Source organism: Chiroxiphia lanceolata, chromosome 17 (assembly GCF_009829145.1).
Source record: "Chiroxiphia lanceolata isolate bChiLan1 chromosome 17, bChiLan1.pri, whole genome shotgun sequence".
Classification (NCBI taxonomy): Eukaryota; Metazoa; Chordata; class Aves; order Passeriformes; family Pipridae; genus Chiroxiphia; species Chiroxiphia lanceolata.
Window position 1 is genome coordinate 14,033,497 of NC_045653.1, and position 18,033 is coordinate 14,051,529.

At 55.6% G+C, this 18,033-nt stretch overlaps 1 protein-coding gene across 2 annotated transcripts in view; it reads right to left on the bottom strand.

The window, feature by feature from the left end:
- Positions 1 to 90: 90 nt before the first annotated feature.
- Positions 91 to 18,033, bottom strand: part of PLCG1 (phospholipase C gamma 1) — a 41,433-nt gene continuing 23,490 nt past the window's right edge. Inside the window, exons 6-32 of one of the 2 annotated variants that reach the window (XM_032705219.1) lie at positions 17,642 to 17,725; positions 17,447 to 17,469; positions 16,307 to 16,379; positions 15,227 to 15,328; positions 14,423 to 14,541; positions 13,559 to 13,644; positions 13,125 to 13,245; positions 12,544 to 12,712; positions 12,008 to 12,130; positions 11,000 to 11,101; positions 10,591 to 10,778; positions 10,102 to 10,302; positions 9,554 to 9,673; positions 9,066 to 9,246; positions 8,692 to 8,769; positions 8,135 to 8,238; positions 7,792 to 7,888; positions 7,607 to 7,676; positions 7,203 to 7,360; positions 6,612 to 6,708; positions 5,928 to 6,152; positions 4,895 to 5,043; positions 2,979 to 3,093; positions 2,626 to 2,787; positions 2,109 to 2,197; positions 1,318 to 1,502; positions 91 to 1,031 (exon numbers count right to left, since the gene is read on the bottom strand). In XM_032705219.1, the coding sequence (XP_032561110.1) occupies positions 989 to 1,031; positions 1,318 to 1,502; positions 2,109 to 2,197; positions 2,626 to 2,787; positions 2,979 to 3,093; positions 4,895 to 5,043; positions 5,928 to 6,152; positions 6,612 to 6,708; positions 7,203 to 7,360; positions 7,607 to 7,676; positions 7,792 to 7,888; positions 8,135 to 8,238; positions 8,692 to 8,769; positions 9,066 to 9,246; positions 9,554 to 9,673; positions 10,102 to 10,302; positions 10,591 to 10,778; positions 11,000 to 11,101; positions 12,008 to 12,130; positions 12,544 to 12,712; positions 13,125 to 13,245; positions 13,559 to 13,644; positions 14,423 to 14,541; positions 15,227 to 15,328; positions 16,307 to 16,379; positions 17,447 to 17,469; positions 17,642 to 17,725 (3,264 nt within the window). In that variant the 3' untranslated portion in view covers positions 91 to 988. Of the gene's footprint in view, positions 1,032 to 1,317; positions 1,506 to 2,108; positions 2,198 to 2,625; positions 2,788 to 2,978; positions 3,094 to 4,894; positions 5,044 to 5,927; positions 6,153 to 6,611; positions 6,709 to 7,202; positions 7,361 to 7,606; positions 7,677 to 7,791; positions 7,889 to 8,134; positions 8,239 to 8,691; positions 8,770 to 9,065; positions 9,247 to 9,553; positions 9,674 to 10,101; positions 10,303 to 10,590; positions 10,779 to 10,999; positions 11,102 to 12,007; positions 12,131 to 12,543; positions 12,713 to 13,124; positions 13,246 to 13,558; positions 13,645 to 14,422; positions 14,542 to 15,226; positions 15,329 to 16,306; positions 16,380 to 17,446; positions 17,470 to 17,641; positions 17,726 to 18,033 lie in introns of both variants that reach the window. The other variant, XM_032705217.1, reaches the window with a different exon arrangement.

The window sequence follows — 18,033 nt, forward strand, 5'->3', positions numbered from 1 at the left end:
TTAAGCCCAGGGCATCACAGCAGGAGCTGCCCCACGTGGAGAGGGCTGGGAATGCTTGATCACAACCTTCCCATTTGTTCTAAGAGCACAATGGGGTAAGGCCCTGAGTGAGTGACCCAGCAACATGCTGAGCTCAGACACCTCTGTCCTAGGAGCTCTTCTTCATCCTTGGGTGCTTGTCCTCAGGCTGGCTCAGAACTGCATGGTCAGTGGTAGCACATGACCTTGTTTTACCCTTTTGAGTGAAAACATTAAACCTGATGCTGCTGCTTATTATTTTTCCCCTGAGCAGCTGCAAACCCCCTAAATCCAGGAGGAAGGATGGAACAGTGCAAGCTCCCCTCGGGAATGGCTGCACCCCTGTGCAGGGCACAGCCCACCAGACACCTGAGCCAGCACACACATAATACTGACACTTTTATTGTCGTTTAAAGCTAGAGCGGCCCCGTAAACACAGAGTTTCACTACTGGACCCTTAGGCAGTGGCTATACAGGTAGTAGATCCGATGCCAGGACACAGCTATTGCTGCCTCGGTCACCAAAGTCCCCCCCTGCCCGGAGTGCTGGGAACAGTACAGCAAAGGATGGCTGCACAGGGCCTCTGGCAGCTGCACAGGAGCTCTGGAATACAGGCAGAGCAGCGACACAGAGGGCTGGATGGGGGTTTTTTGGGTCTCTCCTTGTGATTATAGGCAGTTTGGTCTCTCACCTCAGCGGCTGGCAGCCTGTCCGCACCGACGCGCTTCATTAAGGGCTTGGTGGTGAAGGTTGGAGGGTGGTTGGGGTTGGTTTTGGAGTGTTTTTTTTTTTTTCCAATTTTTTTTTTTTTTTTTTTTTTTTTTTAGTTCTCCACTTGAACACACTTCAGCAGAGAAACTGGAAAAGCTGCCTGAAAGTAGGCCATAGCAGTGCCGTTTCCATAGAAACCAGTTCACAGCGTGCTGTGAGATTCACAAGCACTGGAGGTGCTTTCGCCCGCCGGGATGGGCTACAGCCGGTTGTCCCCGTTGACCCGGGTCCTCCGCAGTACCCTGCAGGGGGGCACAGAGAGGGGACAGCTCAGCCTCACTCAGGGGTCACCAAGGGCATTCTCTCGTGTCTAAGGTCACCCCACTGGGGGAGAGCGGGGGCTCAGCCCCGTCTCCCACGCCTGAGGAAGGTGGCACCAGCTGCGGGGTGGCAGCTCCTTGTCCCACTCTACTCCCACAGACCCCAAAACAGCGACTCCCCCAAGCACTGGCATAACTTCCATGCTGAAATTTAGGGTTTCTGTGCAGCAGAGTCTGCTGGGAGGAGCTGAAGGAGCACTGCCATTACCTTCGCTCCCGGCTCTCGAAGTGGTCAGCGAGCTGCTCCTGTGACACCCGGAAATCCTCAAAAGGCTGCTGGTACCGCGACTCGAAGGACCCCTCTCTGCCTCTGCTTGACAGCAGCTGACTGGAGGCATCCCCTGCTCGTTCCCGTAGGGCTGAAGCATTGAAGAGGTTTATTTCACCATTCTCCTGCTTGGATCAGAAAGAAAAAAACACAGCAGTCAAGGGGTTGGGATTTCGAAGTGTACATCCTGCGGTAAGGGCAGTCCTGGTGCAGCTGCCATGCAGCGTGTCCAGGGCTCATGGGGGCTTGGGGTTTGCAATATGAAACTGCTCTAACACCCACTGCTGGCTCCCACCAGCATCATTTTAAATGAAGAAATAAAAGAACCATCTGTCTCTGAAGCAGCCCTGCCCTCCACTTATGCCAACACAGACAGCCCCAGGCCAGCCAGCTCCGTGATATGGAGCTGTAACTTCCCTGGAGAGCAGACAGGCACTGGGATGGAGCAAATCCGCCTCCTCCAGCTTTTGCTGAAGGGATTTCCAGGCAAGTCAAACGCAGTCCAGGCAGGACCCTGCTTGAAACACCCCAGCTGCTGCAGGAGGCAAGCCCAGCACTTGCCCTCCCGCCGTGCATCACTATGGAGCAGCATTGGGAATTCAGGCCAGGTACAGCTGAGCCTTGTCCTGACTGGAGCAGGAGCGTGGGCAGGGCCAGGCAGGGCTCACTCACTGCCTCTGCTCCTCAGCCCTGTGGCACTGTCACCTTCCCGTGTGCGACCCCAGCCTCACCTTGCTAGGGAAAATGTCTATCTTGACCAGCAGGGAAGCCAGTTCCAAATTCTCACTGTAGTTGTTCTTCAGGGGAACAGCTCGGAAACCTACGGCAGAGACAGCCCTGGTGTCACTGTGGCACATGTCAGTGTCAGAGGGGGGTCCTTCTCCCAGAAGACCCTTCTTTGCTTCTGCCAGGTTGGATGGGACTCTGAGCAACCTGGTCCAGTGGAAAGTGTCCCTGCCCATGGCAGGGGGATTGGAACAAGATAGTGTTTTAAGGTCCCTTCTAACCCAAACCACTCTGTGATTCCATGACTCTCCAACTCATCCCAGTCAGCCCCAAGGGCTGTTAGTAAATAGCTTCTGCCTTCCTTTACCTTGCTGGGGCTGTGACCTGTCATGGGGATAGGATGGACTGAGCCAGCCTGGGGCATGACAACATCCTCTTGTGAAACTCAGCATCTTCCTGGCCAATGATGTGAACTGGTGAGGACCACCATGACCACCCTCCCCACTTCCCCAAGTGCTTTACCTGTCTTCAAGCCTTTCACCAGGAAGGTGGCCTGAGCCAGGAAGTTTTCATCGCTGAACATGTCCTCCTCGTACACCACAAAGCGGAGGAAGGCAAAGTCAGGGTTGCTGACCTGGAAGTGGAACTGCTTCGGGGTCCAGAGGGGGTTCAGGCCGTTGTCCGCTGCTCACGAGACACGGCTGTCAGTGGGCAGCCCCCGCTGAGCCCCCTTCCCCCACAGCTGATGCTGAGCTTGGGGGCAGCACAAGGGCAGCTCCCAGCCCAGGGCCAGGCTTTTCTGCAGCCCCCATGGCCCACAGCAGGATCAGGAGTGCTGGTGCATCCCTCTCCCTTCCCTTCACTAACCCACTCACCCACGATCTCTGTTTTCTGCTTGGCATTGTCGTACTCGGCGCCGGACACCTCCACCTCCACAAAAGGACAAACGATTCCTCTTCCATTTTTGGGAAGGTGCCGAGCCCCCAGGACCTGGGCAGAGAGCAGGAGACACTTGGTAAGAGACAGGACCAAAGGGAAAAAAAATGTCTTTGCATACCAAGACATCTTTCCAAATAAGCCACCCTGGCTCTGCTAATTGGAGAGAGGAGCGACGCTGACAGCCAGCCCAGCACAGCCTCTCGGGGAGAAACAGCTCCCACCCCTGGAAGCTGCTAGGGTGTTCCCAATCACCAGTTTGACCTGTAAGCCATAAGAAAAGGCAGCTGAACTGCCCCAGGTTCCTGCCTACTGCCTGCACAGCCAGCCCTGGGCCACAGCATCCCTCCCCCAGCCTGCCAAGCTGGAACTGGGCTCCAAGCCGAGCGCAGTTCCCTGCCTGGAGTGCTATGCTGGACACCCTCTTCTTTGCTGAAACTTCTCGGCTCTCCTGCCTCGGTGTGAGGATGAAAAGGAGCTGCTCTCCATCACTGCTCTGCCTCCTAATCATAGCACAGTCTGTGCCCAACTCCAGTGACAACCTGCTTCCTCACAGGAGAAAGCCAGCGCAGCTCCCTCTTGCCGGTGGCCATATGTCGCTCCAGCGTGCTGTCGGCACACTGCTGTTGCAGGGGAAGGACATGCTGCCAACGCTGGATCATGTGCTTTGAGTCATGCTGGGCTCGAGACAGCTTCTCCATCCGTGAAAGCTGGCTTTGGTGGGGACATGGGCAGTTTTGCCAGAGGACAAAAGGCTGAGCCTGTCTCTTAAAGGCGACAGTGACTGGCTATGGTACAATGACTCTTGACACCTGGTGATTGCAGCTGCATTCTGAGATGCAGGAAGAGCTGGGAAAACAGGTGGTGAAGGGAAATCGTGCCAGGGATTTTAGGGAGACAGTGGATATGGCGTCAGTGGCACAGATAGGACATGATGGGGTTTCCTCATAGGGAAGGGCTGTGGCTTAGGTGGGACACTCTGAAACAGGTGGCCTCAGAGGAAACTTGTAAGCACCTAAAGGCAAGATCTCCACTGCATCCTCCCCAAGGTCTGCATGAGGTGAAGGGACTGGCAAAGGAGACTGCTGACCCGCAGGTCGGTTCCAGGACCACCACGGATGCCTGTACAGGACACCACTGCCCCAAACATGAGAGCCACTTGCTCTGGCACAGCCCCCCAGGAGCTTTGCCTGGCAAGCTGTCCAATACCCCTATGGAGCCCCTGTGGTACAGCTCCCTGAGCTGAAACAGGAATGATCCAGCTTCAGAACCACCACCCGGGAAGAAAAAGGTTCACCCGGCACCCCCAGACCATCCTCTGGCACCCCTGACCCACAGCCACCCCTCCTCTTATCATCACCAGCAGTGCAACACAGAAAACGAGGTGAAAAGATGCTCTGTCCTTGAGCATCTTCCCCTGAGGGGCCACAAGCCAAGGGGTCATGGACACCTCGAGCCCGGAGGGACTGAGTGACAAGGAGGGGACCAGGCACAGCTCCTGTGTTATCCTGCTGGAGCCGGCCAGGCTCTGGGGACAGGGATGCCACCTCAGCAGCTCATGGATGCCACCTGCTGGCACTGGGCCCTGTGCCAGAGGAGTCCCAGGGGAGCATCCAGGGATGCTCCCTCCGGATGGTCCTTTCCAGGTACCCTCAGTAACACCTGTGGGTCTCCCTCTTCAGTGAGGGCTCTCCAAGCCTGTGCTGTGGGACAGCTCTAGGGAAGGGCTGAGGGGTTCAGTGAGGAGCAAGCAGCTGCAGGCAGAGCCAGGAACCCAGAAAATACATTCTATCAGCCCAAATCTGGTATAACCACCTGGATGGAATCCCTCCCCACAGCGGGACCAGGTACTGACCTCAATGGAGATGGAGAGTGGCTCGATGCCTCGCAGTGTGCCCTTGTCAAAGGGGTCAAAGATGTCATCTCGCATGTTGGTTGGCTGCAGGACGTACCCACACTGGCCACTGGACATGAACAAGGCCTGATTCATCTGCATAGGCTTGTCTGGAGAGCACAGGCAGGAGATGGAGGAGATGGAGGAGACCCTGTGCCCTTTTCACAACCTTGATCACTTGGATTATTCGTCCCTCACAGGAAGCCCTTGGCAAGGGAACCTGGCCCATCCTGTGCTCCATGACCTCACTGCCCTGTGCACGTGTTGGGGACATGGGGTGATCTTCTTATGCAGGATCTGCTCAACTACCCAGTGCTCCATGGGTCACCTCCTCTTTTTCCTCCCTCTCCCTTCAGCTTTCCTTGTGCTGACTCTAGTGTTTGCCAAACCGCCCTGTGAGATGCTTGAACTCACAAAAGGAATGAAAAAGCCAGCAGGAAAAAAGAGGCAGGTCGTTTGCTGGTGTGTGGGTGAGCTGAACAGGCTCACAGCAGGGCTTGGCAAGGGCCAGGGAAAGAGGAAGGTTGGACTGCATGGCAGGAGCAGGAATGGAAGCTGGGGAAAGGCAAGAGGAGCAGCCAGCTGGACCCAGACCATGTATCCAGCTGGTGTCTAACCCTGCAACCAGCTGGAGTCCCAAAGCTGGGGCTGCACCATCCCCTTTGGCACCTTCCCTGCCTGCCCTCCTTGTCATCAGGGACCTGGGGAAACTCCCTGCCTCCTCTCCATCTCATCTTGCTGTTGTGGCACAACCCTCAGGCTCAGCCCAGCTCCCTGGGTCAATCCAGCCCTCAGGAGCACATTTCCCCTGCAGCAACCATGTGCCTGGACATGAACACTGGGTCTTGCTGCCTGCAGAGCCCCTCCTAGACCCAGAGCCCCTCCCAGACCTCCCATTTGCCAGGAGCAGGTTAGCAGGGGTGCAGGCAGGTGGCTCAGAGCAGACGCAGGGCACCCCAGGAACTCACCCACCTCCCCTGCCTGCTGCCCTCACCTGGGGTCTGGAAGTTGAGTGCTACCAGCTGGCTGCCACAGATCCACATGGGCAGGGGGTCGTAGTTGGAGGAGTCGAGGCGCTGGCCCTTGGGGTAGATGCGGGAGAGCTGCAGGCGGTTGTACTGCAGGAACTTCTTGCCTTTGATCTTGTTGACGTACTTTTCCGCCTTGGTCTCGGGGAAGGAGGACATATCTCGGTAACAGGCCCTCTCTGTGCCGATCTCTGGGAGGAGACAGCACTGTGTAAGCCAGAAGAACATTCTCTTTTCAGACATTTCAACCACCCCAACTGGCTCCGTCCTGACGCTATCCTCCCAACCCTGGCTCAGCCACCACGGCAGTGCAGACCCTACTCTGACCTGGGGAGTGTTTTCCAGGGGCCTAACACCAATAGCTGAAAGCATTGACAGAGCTCTTAGTGATCAGGCACGACGCTCCCCAACCCCACTCCATCAGCAGCTGCTCTGGATGGTGACAGATATGAGCAGCAGAGGGATGGGGAACAGAACTTCCACCCTCTTCAAAAGGATGTTTCCAGAGCTCCAAAGCAAACTGGTGCTTTGGACACCTTGGACACCTGGCCTCTGCTGAGATCTAGCCAAAGCAGCCCCTCAGGGCACAGCACGGGGTGGGTGATGCCATGGTGAGTGCCTGTGGTGGCCCCAGCCTGGCAGATGCTCACTCTCTTCATCGAAGGGCACAGGTCGGCAGTAGACCACCAGCTCAGAAAGCTCCAGGGCAATTTTCTTCCTCCTCTCCATCATCTTCCCTTCGGAGAGCTGCCAAGAGAGGGTGAGAGAGGTGTCAGGCCAGGTAGGAGCAGTGGTGTTGGGCAACCCAGCTCATAAACTGACCCACACTGCTTGGTGTGGCTGTTCCTGCTCATGCTGTGGGAACCACTAGCAGGTCTGCCAGGTCTGCACTGGGGGACATCACAAAACCCCCATGGGAAGGGCCCTTGGTAGGTTCTCCCTGGAGCAGGGCAGGGCAGGGCAGCTGTGGCCTTGCCACCCTCCATGGATGGAGATCCCCCAGTTCCCAAGGCTGCAGCACCCTCCCAGTCACCTGATCTTCCCAGATATCCAGCCTGAACCTCTCAAGGAGGCCACCACCCCTCACCATATTGTCAAAGATTGCTCTGCCTTTGTCATCTCTGTCACTGCTCTGCCATCCATCACACACTGCCACCTCACCACCCCCCCGCCAGCCTCTGCCTGCTCCTCAGCTCCTGGAAAACCCAGCACTTGGCAGGGAGACATCTCTGCAGGCTCACCCGTGCATCAGCTGTCTGAGCTGCCTCCCGGATCTTCTTCACCCAGTCCAGCAGGTCCTCGTGCGTGTCGGCCGCCACGTCGAGGGACAGGCGTGACACCGAGGACATGCTGATGGAGAACACGAAGAGCCGGTTGTTCTTCCCCTCGGGGCGGATGGCTGCGTGGGGACAGGGGCACAGGGCAAGGTCACAGCAGCTGCTGAGCCAAGCCCTTCACAGAGCAGGGGGAGGAAGGGAAGAGACAGACGCAGGGGCTCAGGGCTGACCCAGGACTCTTCAGCTACAAGAAAGTCCCATTTCTGGTCACTGGAGCCCAGGAAGGGATAGGTGAGGATGCAGAGTGTATCCCCAGGGGGCTGAGAAGCCTCAAGGGGCCTTTGTAATGCTCTCTCCCTGGCACTCACCGATCTGGCACGAAGGCACGTCCAGGACACCCCCGAGCAGGTCTCCCAGGGGGCTGTTCTCATCCAGCTGCTGCTGGGAAGGAAGCACAGGCAGGATGGTGCTGGGCATGGTGCTGGGCATGGTGCTGGGCAGAGCAGCCAAGTTCGAGGGGCACCAGCCCTCCTTGCCCCACTCATGGACATACCTCCCGCTCTGGCTCCAGGCTACTGGGACTGGTGATTTCCTCCACATAGTTGGAAGGGAACCACAGCTGCTTCTTGCCACCATAATCTCCTCTCCACCTGGAAGGGAAGGAAGGGACAGCATCAGCACCTGCCATGGGACCCCAGAGCATCCTGAGTGGGGGTCAGGGGGACAGACAGCTCCTCCATTATCTGTTTTTAGGGTTCCTGAGACTTTGGGACTGTGCAGCTTGTGGGCAATCCCCAGACAGACCCACTCCTGGAGAGGACACACCTTTGTATAGATGGTGACAGCAAGGTTTGACCACATCCCTGAGGAAAAAGGGAGGCTCAGCACCCACTCACCAGCCTCCTTCCTGTTTCTCCACATTCTGGATGATGGCATTTTTGGTGAAGGTGAGCTCGTCCTCCCGCTGTGCCTTGTAGTCGAACAGGGCTTTCACTGCACACTGCAAGGAGGAGGGTCCCATGAGGCTGGGCAGGGGAAGGACACACGGACAACGAGCCCACAGGATGAGATCACCTCCCACCACAGATGTGTTTGTTGGGGGGGCTGTGAGGCACATTGTGTGCAGGCAGCATCCAGCCCTGCTGCCAGCCCCTTCTGACACCCTGCAGAACAAATCAAGGCCCCATTTACACCAAAGCAGAGCTCACAAATGTGGTATGGCCCCACACAAGCACTTTCCTTTACCCCACAGCCACTGATGGATTGAATTTGGAGAGCTCAGAATAAGAGGCAGCCCAGCCTGGGAACCTGCAGGTTCAACCTCCAGCATTTCTCCCCTCATAGGCTAAAAATGAGTGTGCAAAATAACTCAGCTCTTGGAAAATGAAACGTAGAGACACTTGCTAACCCTCAGGCCTTGCAGGTTGTCCCATCCCAAGCAGTCATAGCATACCTTGAAGGTGGGCATGGGGTTGGCTTCCACATAGAACCCGGGGTGGCGTCCCTCATACAGGGCTCCGTAGTCTGGCTCCTGTGGAAGCAAAGGGACAGTGGTAACAGCAGTGACAGGTCCCCTGCCTTGGGGCAGGGAGGGAGAGTGCCCCAGGGAAGGCACAAGACCAAAGATGATGCTGCACACGGCAAACAGCAGCCCAAGGCCACACTCCCTGCCAGCCTGGCTCCGAGGGGCAGTGCCAGGAAGCGGCACAAAGCCCCAAGAGGTGAGGGCTATGGAGCACAGGGATGGCTCACACACCAAGGCACCAGCTCAGAAACGACCTGTCCATCACTGTGTGGCTGAGCTCTCCCAGTGGCTGCCACGCTCACCGCGGTGCCGATCTTCTCCAGCGTCTCCTCGTTGATGGGGTACCGCAGCTTCATCTTGCGGTACAGCGGGTGCTTCTCGTAGTAGCTGATCAAGTCCACCAGGCTCTCGAACTCAGAGTTGCCCAGCAGCACAGTCTGGCCCTCCTGCTGCACCCGGCAGTGCTTGATCTTCCCTTCTGCCCTGGAAGGAGGAAAGAGAGAAGCCACTTGGCACCCAGCACAAGAAAGTCTCTGCCAAAATAAAGATGCCCAAGGAAAAGGTGCCCCTGGGCTGACGGCTGAGCAAAGTCATCTTCCATCAGAGGGTGGGAGGAGGAGCAGGGCCCTAAGGGCTCTCAGGGGGCTACAGGACTAATCCACGGCCACCTGGGAACAAGAGGAGCTCTGGGAGGGCTCATGTCCGGCTGATGGCCCCTGTCCAGCTCTCCCACCCACCGCAGCATCCCGGCCACACCTCCCACACCCATCGTCCTTCCCCAGGGACACACCTGAAGGAGATGGCGTAGGAGCTGGGCTCGCTCCTCTTGCGCACCAGGAAGGCTCCGTCGCGGGGCACCCGCATCAGCATGTGCTCGGCCTGGGCCCGGGTGAGGTTGGCGTGGTACCACCTGTCAGGAGAGACACGTCACTGTGCACAGGCCTCCACACATCCAGCTCATCCCACACCTCTGCCATGGCACACGGCTTCCCCTCAGCCTCATAAAGGCTGCCTGAATCCTCAAAAGGAGGGCAGGGAGCAGAGAACATCCTATCCATGACACTGGAATGGGGCAGAGCCCTTTGCTGATGCATGGCATGGGTGAGGGCATCCCAACCAAGCCCAGTACCTCTGCTTTGCACTGAGACTCCACAACAGGTAGCTCCATGCATAACAGAGCTGGCCAGCATGGCTGCTGTGACAGAGCTCCACAGGGAGAAAGGGAGGACGAGAAAGTCCCAGCAAGAGGGGAATGGCTGAGGAGAGATCTGGGAGGGTTTCCCCCAGGGTCCCAGCCACCCAATGGACACAACCCCCCCTCCCTAAACACACACTCACTCTTTGCTCTCATGGGCATTGGTCTGGGGCACCGGCTCTGTCAGCCTCATCTCAAACTCATTGCACCTCAGTGGCACCCCCTGGTAGTGGGTGATGAGGTCGTAGAGGCTGTCGAACACCAGGTTGTCCGTCAGGAAGAACTTGGGGCTGCCGGCATCCTGCCGCGAGTGGATCCGGCAGTGCTGCACCTTCCCGTTGCGCCTGCGCAAGAGGGAGGGGGTAAGCCAGGGTTGTCCACAGAGAGATTCTGCACCTGCCTCAGGCACAGCTACAGCCTGAGACAGCATTCCTGCCCCACAGGAGAGTGATTGACTAAGGATCCCAAAGGACTTGACCCTTCTGCACCAGGACAGGGAGCTGACGTGGTGCTGGGGCTCAGAAAAAGGGGAGAAACCTGCTCACAGACCACCAGGGAACGGGACCCCACCACTGAACACAGCACCAAAAGGAAACTACCCCTAGAGCGGCACGGGGCAGCCAGGGCCTCACCAGAAGGAGAGGGTGTAGTCCCCAACAAAGGTCTCGCTCTCCCTGACGAGGAAGGAGCCGTCGGGGGCCCCCGTCTCGATGCAGTACTCGGTGAGCAGCCGCTCCGCGATGTGCCGCCCGTCACGGCCCGCTCCCAGCTTCCCGTGGAACCACTTCTCCGTGGAGTGAAGCTCGGTGCTGTTGCTCACCTGAAAGGGGGAAAACCCACCACCTTGGGTTACTGAGTTGTGGTGCTGGAGTCTGCTCAGGGGTCTACCAACCAGGACCAGGGAGTTTCTGAAGCAGCTCCCATCGTTCCCAGCACAGGATCTCCCTCTGAAGGCAGCTGGCAGTGGTAATGCTCAGCCTCTTGGGCAGTCAGGTCCTTTCCTTATGGGAACAACTCACTGTCACACAGGAGAGCCCTCACCTCCTTCTGCTCTTCCTCATCCTCGTTTCCTTGGTCACTGGTCGTCTCCCCAGAGTAATAGATCTTGCTGCTGGTCAGCACAAAGTAATGAGGGTTCCACTCCTGCAAAGAAACAAACTCTGGCAAAGAGACCCCTGAGGAAGCACTGAGCTGGCCCACCACCCATCCATGGGGTTGTCTCTCCCTGACCAGCACAAGCAGGGAGGGGTGATCAGGTTTGTGAAGGACAGTCACCAGCAACACTGATTCCAGTGAGTCACAGGAGCTTCCAAGACATCCCCCAGATCTGAAGCACAGATTTATCAGTAGCAAAAACCCAGCACGTGACAGGTCTTACATACAAAGTGACTGCAGATCACACTGCAAACACCCCAGCACGTATCAAAAGGTGATGACCAAATCAAAAGCAAATCAATGCAAAAAAACCCCACTCTGTATGGACTCAGCACAGTGGCTATCAGAGGTGAGGATGGCAGGGATGTTAAGTGGATTTACTGTTGCACTTTCCCCTTTTCCCAAAAAATCTGTTTTGGTAGCAGGTGGCTTTGCATGACAGACCCTCAGCAAAGCAATGGTGCTGAAGAAGTGGGCTGTGTTAAGTAAATGCACACAGTAAATGAGTGATCAGTGCTTTACAAAGCAGAATGCTTGCTTAGGTGTGTCAGGAGTGCAGGCACTTGGTAGGAGGCAGGGCTGGAAGCACAGCCATCACCAGAACTTGCTGCAGCACAGATCACAGGCTGCAGTACCTTGGCCCAGAGCTCCCTCTAGCTCAGCCTTCTGCCTCTAGCAAGGGCCCACAGGAGATGCCTAGGGAAGAGCACAGGAGAGAGCCAGCACAGAACTCCCCCAGCCTTCAGGGATGCCTGAGAAACCAGAGACACCAAGAGCTTCTTTTGTCATTTGCACCACACCCCTTCCTTCCAGCACACACAGCACACGATGGAGCCATTACACCATGTATGGAGCCCCCAGAGCAGGGACAGGGTGACAGCAGCAGAGACATACATGATTTATGGGGTCTTCCAGGTAGAGGATCCCATTCTTGATGGAGTTGCTGATGTCATTCTCTGAATACATCACGGATGTGGGCAGCTCCTCGTAAGCACTGCCCTCTGCCAGCTTCTTGTGCTGTGGGACAAGAGAGCAGGTCAGGCACCCCGAGGGGAACAAGCATCCAAAAAGCAGCTTGTATTTTCTGGTGAACAGCCCCAAAACTCCAAGTCTGCTGCAATGGGTTCCTCCATACTAAAAGGATCAAGATCTATGCCACAGAGATCATTGAATGGCAGTAAAGTCCCACCCTTTCTTCCCAGAAATGACTCCTGCAGCAGAAATACCAACATCCCTCACACTCTCCAGAAAGGCAGCACCCAGCAGCTTCTCTGAAGCAAGAGAGCTCTGTCTCTAGCTGGTTTGAGCATCAGCTCTCCACTTCCAACCCTGTACTGACAACCACTCCCTTCCAGAGGCAGGTCCCACACCCTCCCCCCATTCTGCCCTCATTCTTTCACTTATGAGCCTTGCTGGGGACAGGGGTTCACCTTGATGAGAATCTTCCTCTTGAGCTGGTTTGGAGAGGGAAGGCCATCAGCAGAAATATCGACTGGTTTGGTCAAGAGCATGTCCCCAAAGACTTTCTTGAAATTCTGAGCCATGTTCCTCTGCTGAGCAATGCTGCAGTGGTCCTCGATGGACAGAATGACAGGGAAACTGGAAGAAGGAGAACAGTCATCAGAGCCACCACGGGCTCTGGATGGAACCAAGGACTTCTGAGCTCTGTTTCAAAACCTGGTCTCTGTGCCCTCCAGGAGCAGCTCTTATCAACAGCAATCTCTGTTGTCTTGAGCACTCAGTGTAACCACCCTTCAGGAATGTGTCCCACCACTCCTGGCAGGCCACAGGGTGGAGAAAGACTGCCAAACTACCTGGGTTTACCCAAAGCCCTCCCTCCCACAAGTTCTTCCAAGAAAAATCTCGCTTTGGCTGGGGGACATGAGATGATTTTTTTCCCACCAAATCCCAGGCCTTGTGCTGGTTCTGTGGATAAAGGTGGGCTTCCCTTTACTACAACCCTGGCTCTGCATTCTCTCTGCTCTGCCAGCTGAGGTCCTGCTGTACTCACTCGGAGGTGACAAAGGCATGCTCCTTGATAGTGACCAAGACGTCGGAGAACTTGATCTTGGTGGTTAAGGTGTGTCCGTGGTAGATGACGGGCATGCCATCGGGACCATCCCAGCAATCCACTGAAAGAGACCCACAGGGGAAACTCAGTCCAAAGGCTGCAATACAGGCAGGACACAGACATGAGATGGACTGAACTAAGCACTGCTGGGAAATGCATTAGGTGGCATCACAGGAGGTGAAAGGCCAGATCCTCCCCAGGGACCAAAAGCTCAGGCATGTCCCACAAAGCAAACGACCTCAGCCCTTTCTGCACATCATGGAATTAATGTTGCCAGTGGCATGTCAACCTGCAGCTCTGCCTTCCATGCAAAGCCTTTCCCGACCACCCCAAGCTGTCCCAAGGACGGAGGCAGGAGGAGGGGCAGCACTCACGCTCGATGCAGCGGCAGCCCATGCGCAGGCAGCGCGCGTACGCCTCCAGCGAGGACTCGCTCGAGAACTGATCCCCCGTCAGGTACCTGCCAGGGGACACAAACACATCAGCACAGCCACACCACTGGGCCATCCCAGACCTGCCTCTGCCCTGCAGGGAAGGGCAGAGCAGCGTTCCCACAGCTGCCACCTCCCCAGGGCAGGGGCTCGGCTCTGTCCCACCGGCAAGGGCTGCCAGCACTGCTCTGAGCCCAGCCCTGCTGCTGTCTCCTGAGAAAAACCTTGTAGAGAGGTATCAGCATTGGTGCCACAAAGAGCCCAAGAGCAGGGTTAGACCAGCTCTTGCAGGCAGACAGGAGCTCACTGCCTGCCCTCAGGGCTGCTCAGCTGCCTTAGGCTCTTGGTCCTTTACATGTGGGCTAAGGGGCTGCCACTGCACCCCATGAACAGGGAGCACACACAGAGCCTGTCTGCACAGAAAGCAATTCCTGCAAAATTCTTCCAGCAGCAGAGAAGGAAAATGGCCAAATTCAGCCCAACAGGTTGTACCACATCTGTCCTGAGAGGCTAGGGAAGATGCCATTGCTAATGGTGAGGAATTACCAGAGTGACAGCTCAGGATGTGAAGGCACCTGAAGGTCTGTGCAGATGTGTGCTGTGGACAATGTCTGAGCAAAACATTTATGGTTAAACAACATAGGCAAAATTGAGGCACCAAGAGGAAGGTCTCTAATGTACTGACAACTGCTTGGAAGTCTACTTGACCCATTGCTGGGATCAGGCAAAACTAGGAGAATCTGCCCCTGGCATGGGAAAAGGCTGCTGGGAGCAGCTGGATGCAGAGAACCCTCCCCTAGTCCTTACGTGTTGTGTGAGGAGGAGATCCAGTAATGGGAGAGGGGGTTGTTCATGTTCTCCAGACACACCATGTCCAGTTGTGAGTTCCAGATGCTGTTCTCTTTGGAAAACAGGAAGGTGAGAAACTGCTCAGGAAGAAACAGAAGGGTGTTAATGATGTGGAGGGGCCGGTGCTGTGGTTCAGCTTCACACACATTTCCCACCCTGTGCCAGAGGCACAGACTGACCAGGGGCCACCCACACAGCACCCAGGCTACGTGAGCCAAAGTAACCACAGCCTGGGCATGGCCACCTGCCCTCTGAGCTGTGCCAGACATCTATGTGCCAAATCCTTTGACCCAACTGCAGACAAATGAGTTGCTCTGCATTTATTTTTTACAGCTCACATGGCTGGCAGTAACTCACTAAGGCCATGTGGGTCAAGGGACCTTGACTTGGTCCAGAGTGCCAGTGACACTGTCATCTCCAGTTGTTTTTATTATTATGTTTTCAGCTCTTCTTGCTTTGAAAAAATCCTGACATGCCCCAAAGCAGCATTAAGCCAAATGCAGCCCCTCTCCTCCCCCAGATGAACTGCATGATGAGTACTCCCAGCTGCACACTTAGCACAAGAAAAGAGCCCAGAAGACACTCTCTGTCAACCAGCTCTTGTGTAACACAGTAACCCACCACGTCCATGCAGCTCACAGGAGCTGTGATCCTTCCAGCACCACCACTCACAGCACAGACAGCAGAGCTGTCACACCACAGCATGTGGTGTCACCCCCTGTGTCACCCCACTCCACACACACCACGTTCAAGGTGTCTTACTTCGTCCAGGGTGAAATAAGGCTCATCAATCTCCCTCAAAGGGTCTCTCAGAAAGTTGAACATGAATTCCTGTACCTGAAGGGTATCTGCAGCCCAGAGCTCCTGCAAACCCCAGGAGAGACATAAAAGAAGCCATTTCAGAAAGTACTATTCAAAACCACGTGCAGCTCATCCAGCAAGAAGCTTTAACCATTAAGGAGGCGGTTTTTGATGCAAGACCATCTCTGCCAGGAACTCAACTGTCAGCACAAATGCTGGATAGCACACAGTGAGCAAATCTGCCCTACTTCTGTGGGATTCATTTTCTCAGTGCTGTGCATTTTCCTCTCCGACAGCTCCTTCACACACATCTGCCCTCCCTCCTCCCTCGGCAGCAGAAGCCAACCCAGCTTCCTTTGGCTCCCTCTCCCTGCGTTTCTTTCATCAGCCATGGAAACACCACATCTCCCTCTGGGTAACTCCCTGCTGGCTGCAGAGAGGCAGCGGTGGGGCACAGAGCAGGAGGTCTCACACTCCCCCATCTGCCCTCCTGGATGAGACCAGCAGTGAGGTGGGAGCCCAGCAAGAGCCAAGGGCTCTGTGCAGCCACAAACACACTGCCTGTGCCTGCGAGCGTGTCTGTGCACGCTGTGCTGGCTGAACAACCCACAGTCACTTTGAAATGGAAAGGTCAGCGACTGAATCCATCAGCTGCTCCTCAGGAACTGCTGACAACTCCCGAGCACACAGGATGGACAGGACTTTTTGGTTGCTCCAAACCTTCAGTAACCAGCTGAGGTCACAGAGACTGGGTAAATCTCCAGTGACCAGTTCCTTCCTCCCAGGACCTCTGCTCCTCCCAGATCTCAGTTCCTTTTCTGACCAGGGTGCCTGGCTGAGGACAGGTTTGCCCTCCCCAGTGCTCCCCCTGCAACACCTCCTGCTCCAGGAAGGATGTGCTCAGGTTGAGGCCGTGCCAGGCAGAGCACTCCAGAACCAAATCATCCCAGTTCCACAGCAAAGTTACCCATGGAACACCGGATCCAGACTCATACTGGTGCCTACCCCACGGTCCCTCCCCATGGCCTTTGTTGAGCTCACCCTCTGGTACTCCAGCAAGAACTTCTGCAGCTCCAGCAGTGACACCCTGAAGTGCTCAGATCTTTCTCCACCCCTGACAAGCAAAGAGAGAGAAGCTTCAGTCACTCACACAGCACATCATGTGAGATGCCATCTGCCACCTCCACGGCACGTGCAGCCAGATGTGCCCCGAGCAAGCAGGCTGCAGCAGCAGAGCAGGATGGGCAGAGAGTCAAGGAGACCATGACAGCAAACATGGAGCAACTGAGATCATATATCCATATCTGAGAGTCAGGGACTGCTCCAGGAACAGTCCAGGATTCACACTGCCAAGGGCACAACAACATGAAACTCTGGCAAAGGGCAGCAAAAGTCATCAGAGGCACAAAAAAAAAATAAAAATTGAGGGTCTGTACACGAGTGAAAAGAACTGAATAGGTGCAGGGCAGTCTAGGGGTGATTGCAGACAGGACAGACATGGAAGCATGGACTCAGGGAGGCAAGGCACAGGGAACTGAGGAATGGTTTGTAGCTGATTATCTCAAAAGACTGGTCCATGACTGCACCAAGCCACAATGGACAGTCAAGGGCCATGCTAGGCACTAACATCACAAAACCCCAAAGCGGACTGGGCAGTGCTGGCTGCCCTGGGCAAAGGGGTGAGCCAGATGGTCTGCTGAGGGTCCTGCAAACTCTTTTCTATGGTTGTAGGAAAAAAAGGAAGGAAACCGTTGAGAATTACCTGAACAAGTTAATAAATCTGTCACTCTTTAGCTCCTGGGTCTAAATTCAAACTCTTTTTATCACAGCTGAGGTGTGCAGAGGGCACAGCTGGCGATGGCACCAGAGGCACTGCCTGGGGAGCCAGAGCTCTGCAGCCACCACGAGCACAACCCCTGGGAGATGGCTCCAGATCTGATCACTTCACATCAACCAACTGACCTGAGCTGGATCTCAGGGGGATGTCTGGGAGGAAGAGCCCTCACTGCCCCGAGCTGAAGTGTCTACAGCAAAGATGCTTGTTCAGAGCACAAACCCACAGGCAGCGTGGTGGCAGGAGGAGTGCAGCATGTCTCATCCCAACACGCTGCTGCAGGCACCAAAGCATGATATGGAGAAAAACCCCAGCCCCTTCCCCAGCAAATACAAAGAATTATCCACCTTTCCAGGAATGGGACATCCATCTGCAAAAGAAAGAGCACAAATATTAGGTTTGCACTCAGTAACTTCTTCACTCCCCAGAGACAAGAGCTCACCCCAACAGCAGCAGGGTTAAAAAGACAATTAAAAGGGAATGCCCAGTAACAAATAAGATCTTTCCTTCCCCTTTCCACCCTTGGAGGATTCAGCTCTCACCGTTTTCTGGGCGCTGAACATCAGGCTGCGGTAGAGCTGTGCAAACTGCCCATATGTGATGTCCCCGTTCCTCTGCTCCACATCCTGAGGCAAAAAAAACAACCAACAGAGTTTTTACAAGAGCCACAGGCAACTCTGCATGGCCTGAGGAGTGTCTCATTCCACCAGGATTCATGCAGAAAAAAGGAGGAGGAAAAGGCCAAAACCTGTCCAGACTTTGCCTCCTGCACAATGGCCTCAAGTTGTGCCAGGTTTAGACTGGATATTATGAAAAAATTATGGAAATAGTGGTCAGGCATTGGAATAGGCTGCCCAGGGCAATGGTGGAGTCACCATCTCTCGAAGGGTTCAACAAGCATGTGGATGCAGCACTTGAGGACATGGTTTAGTGG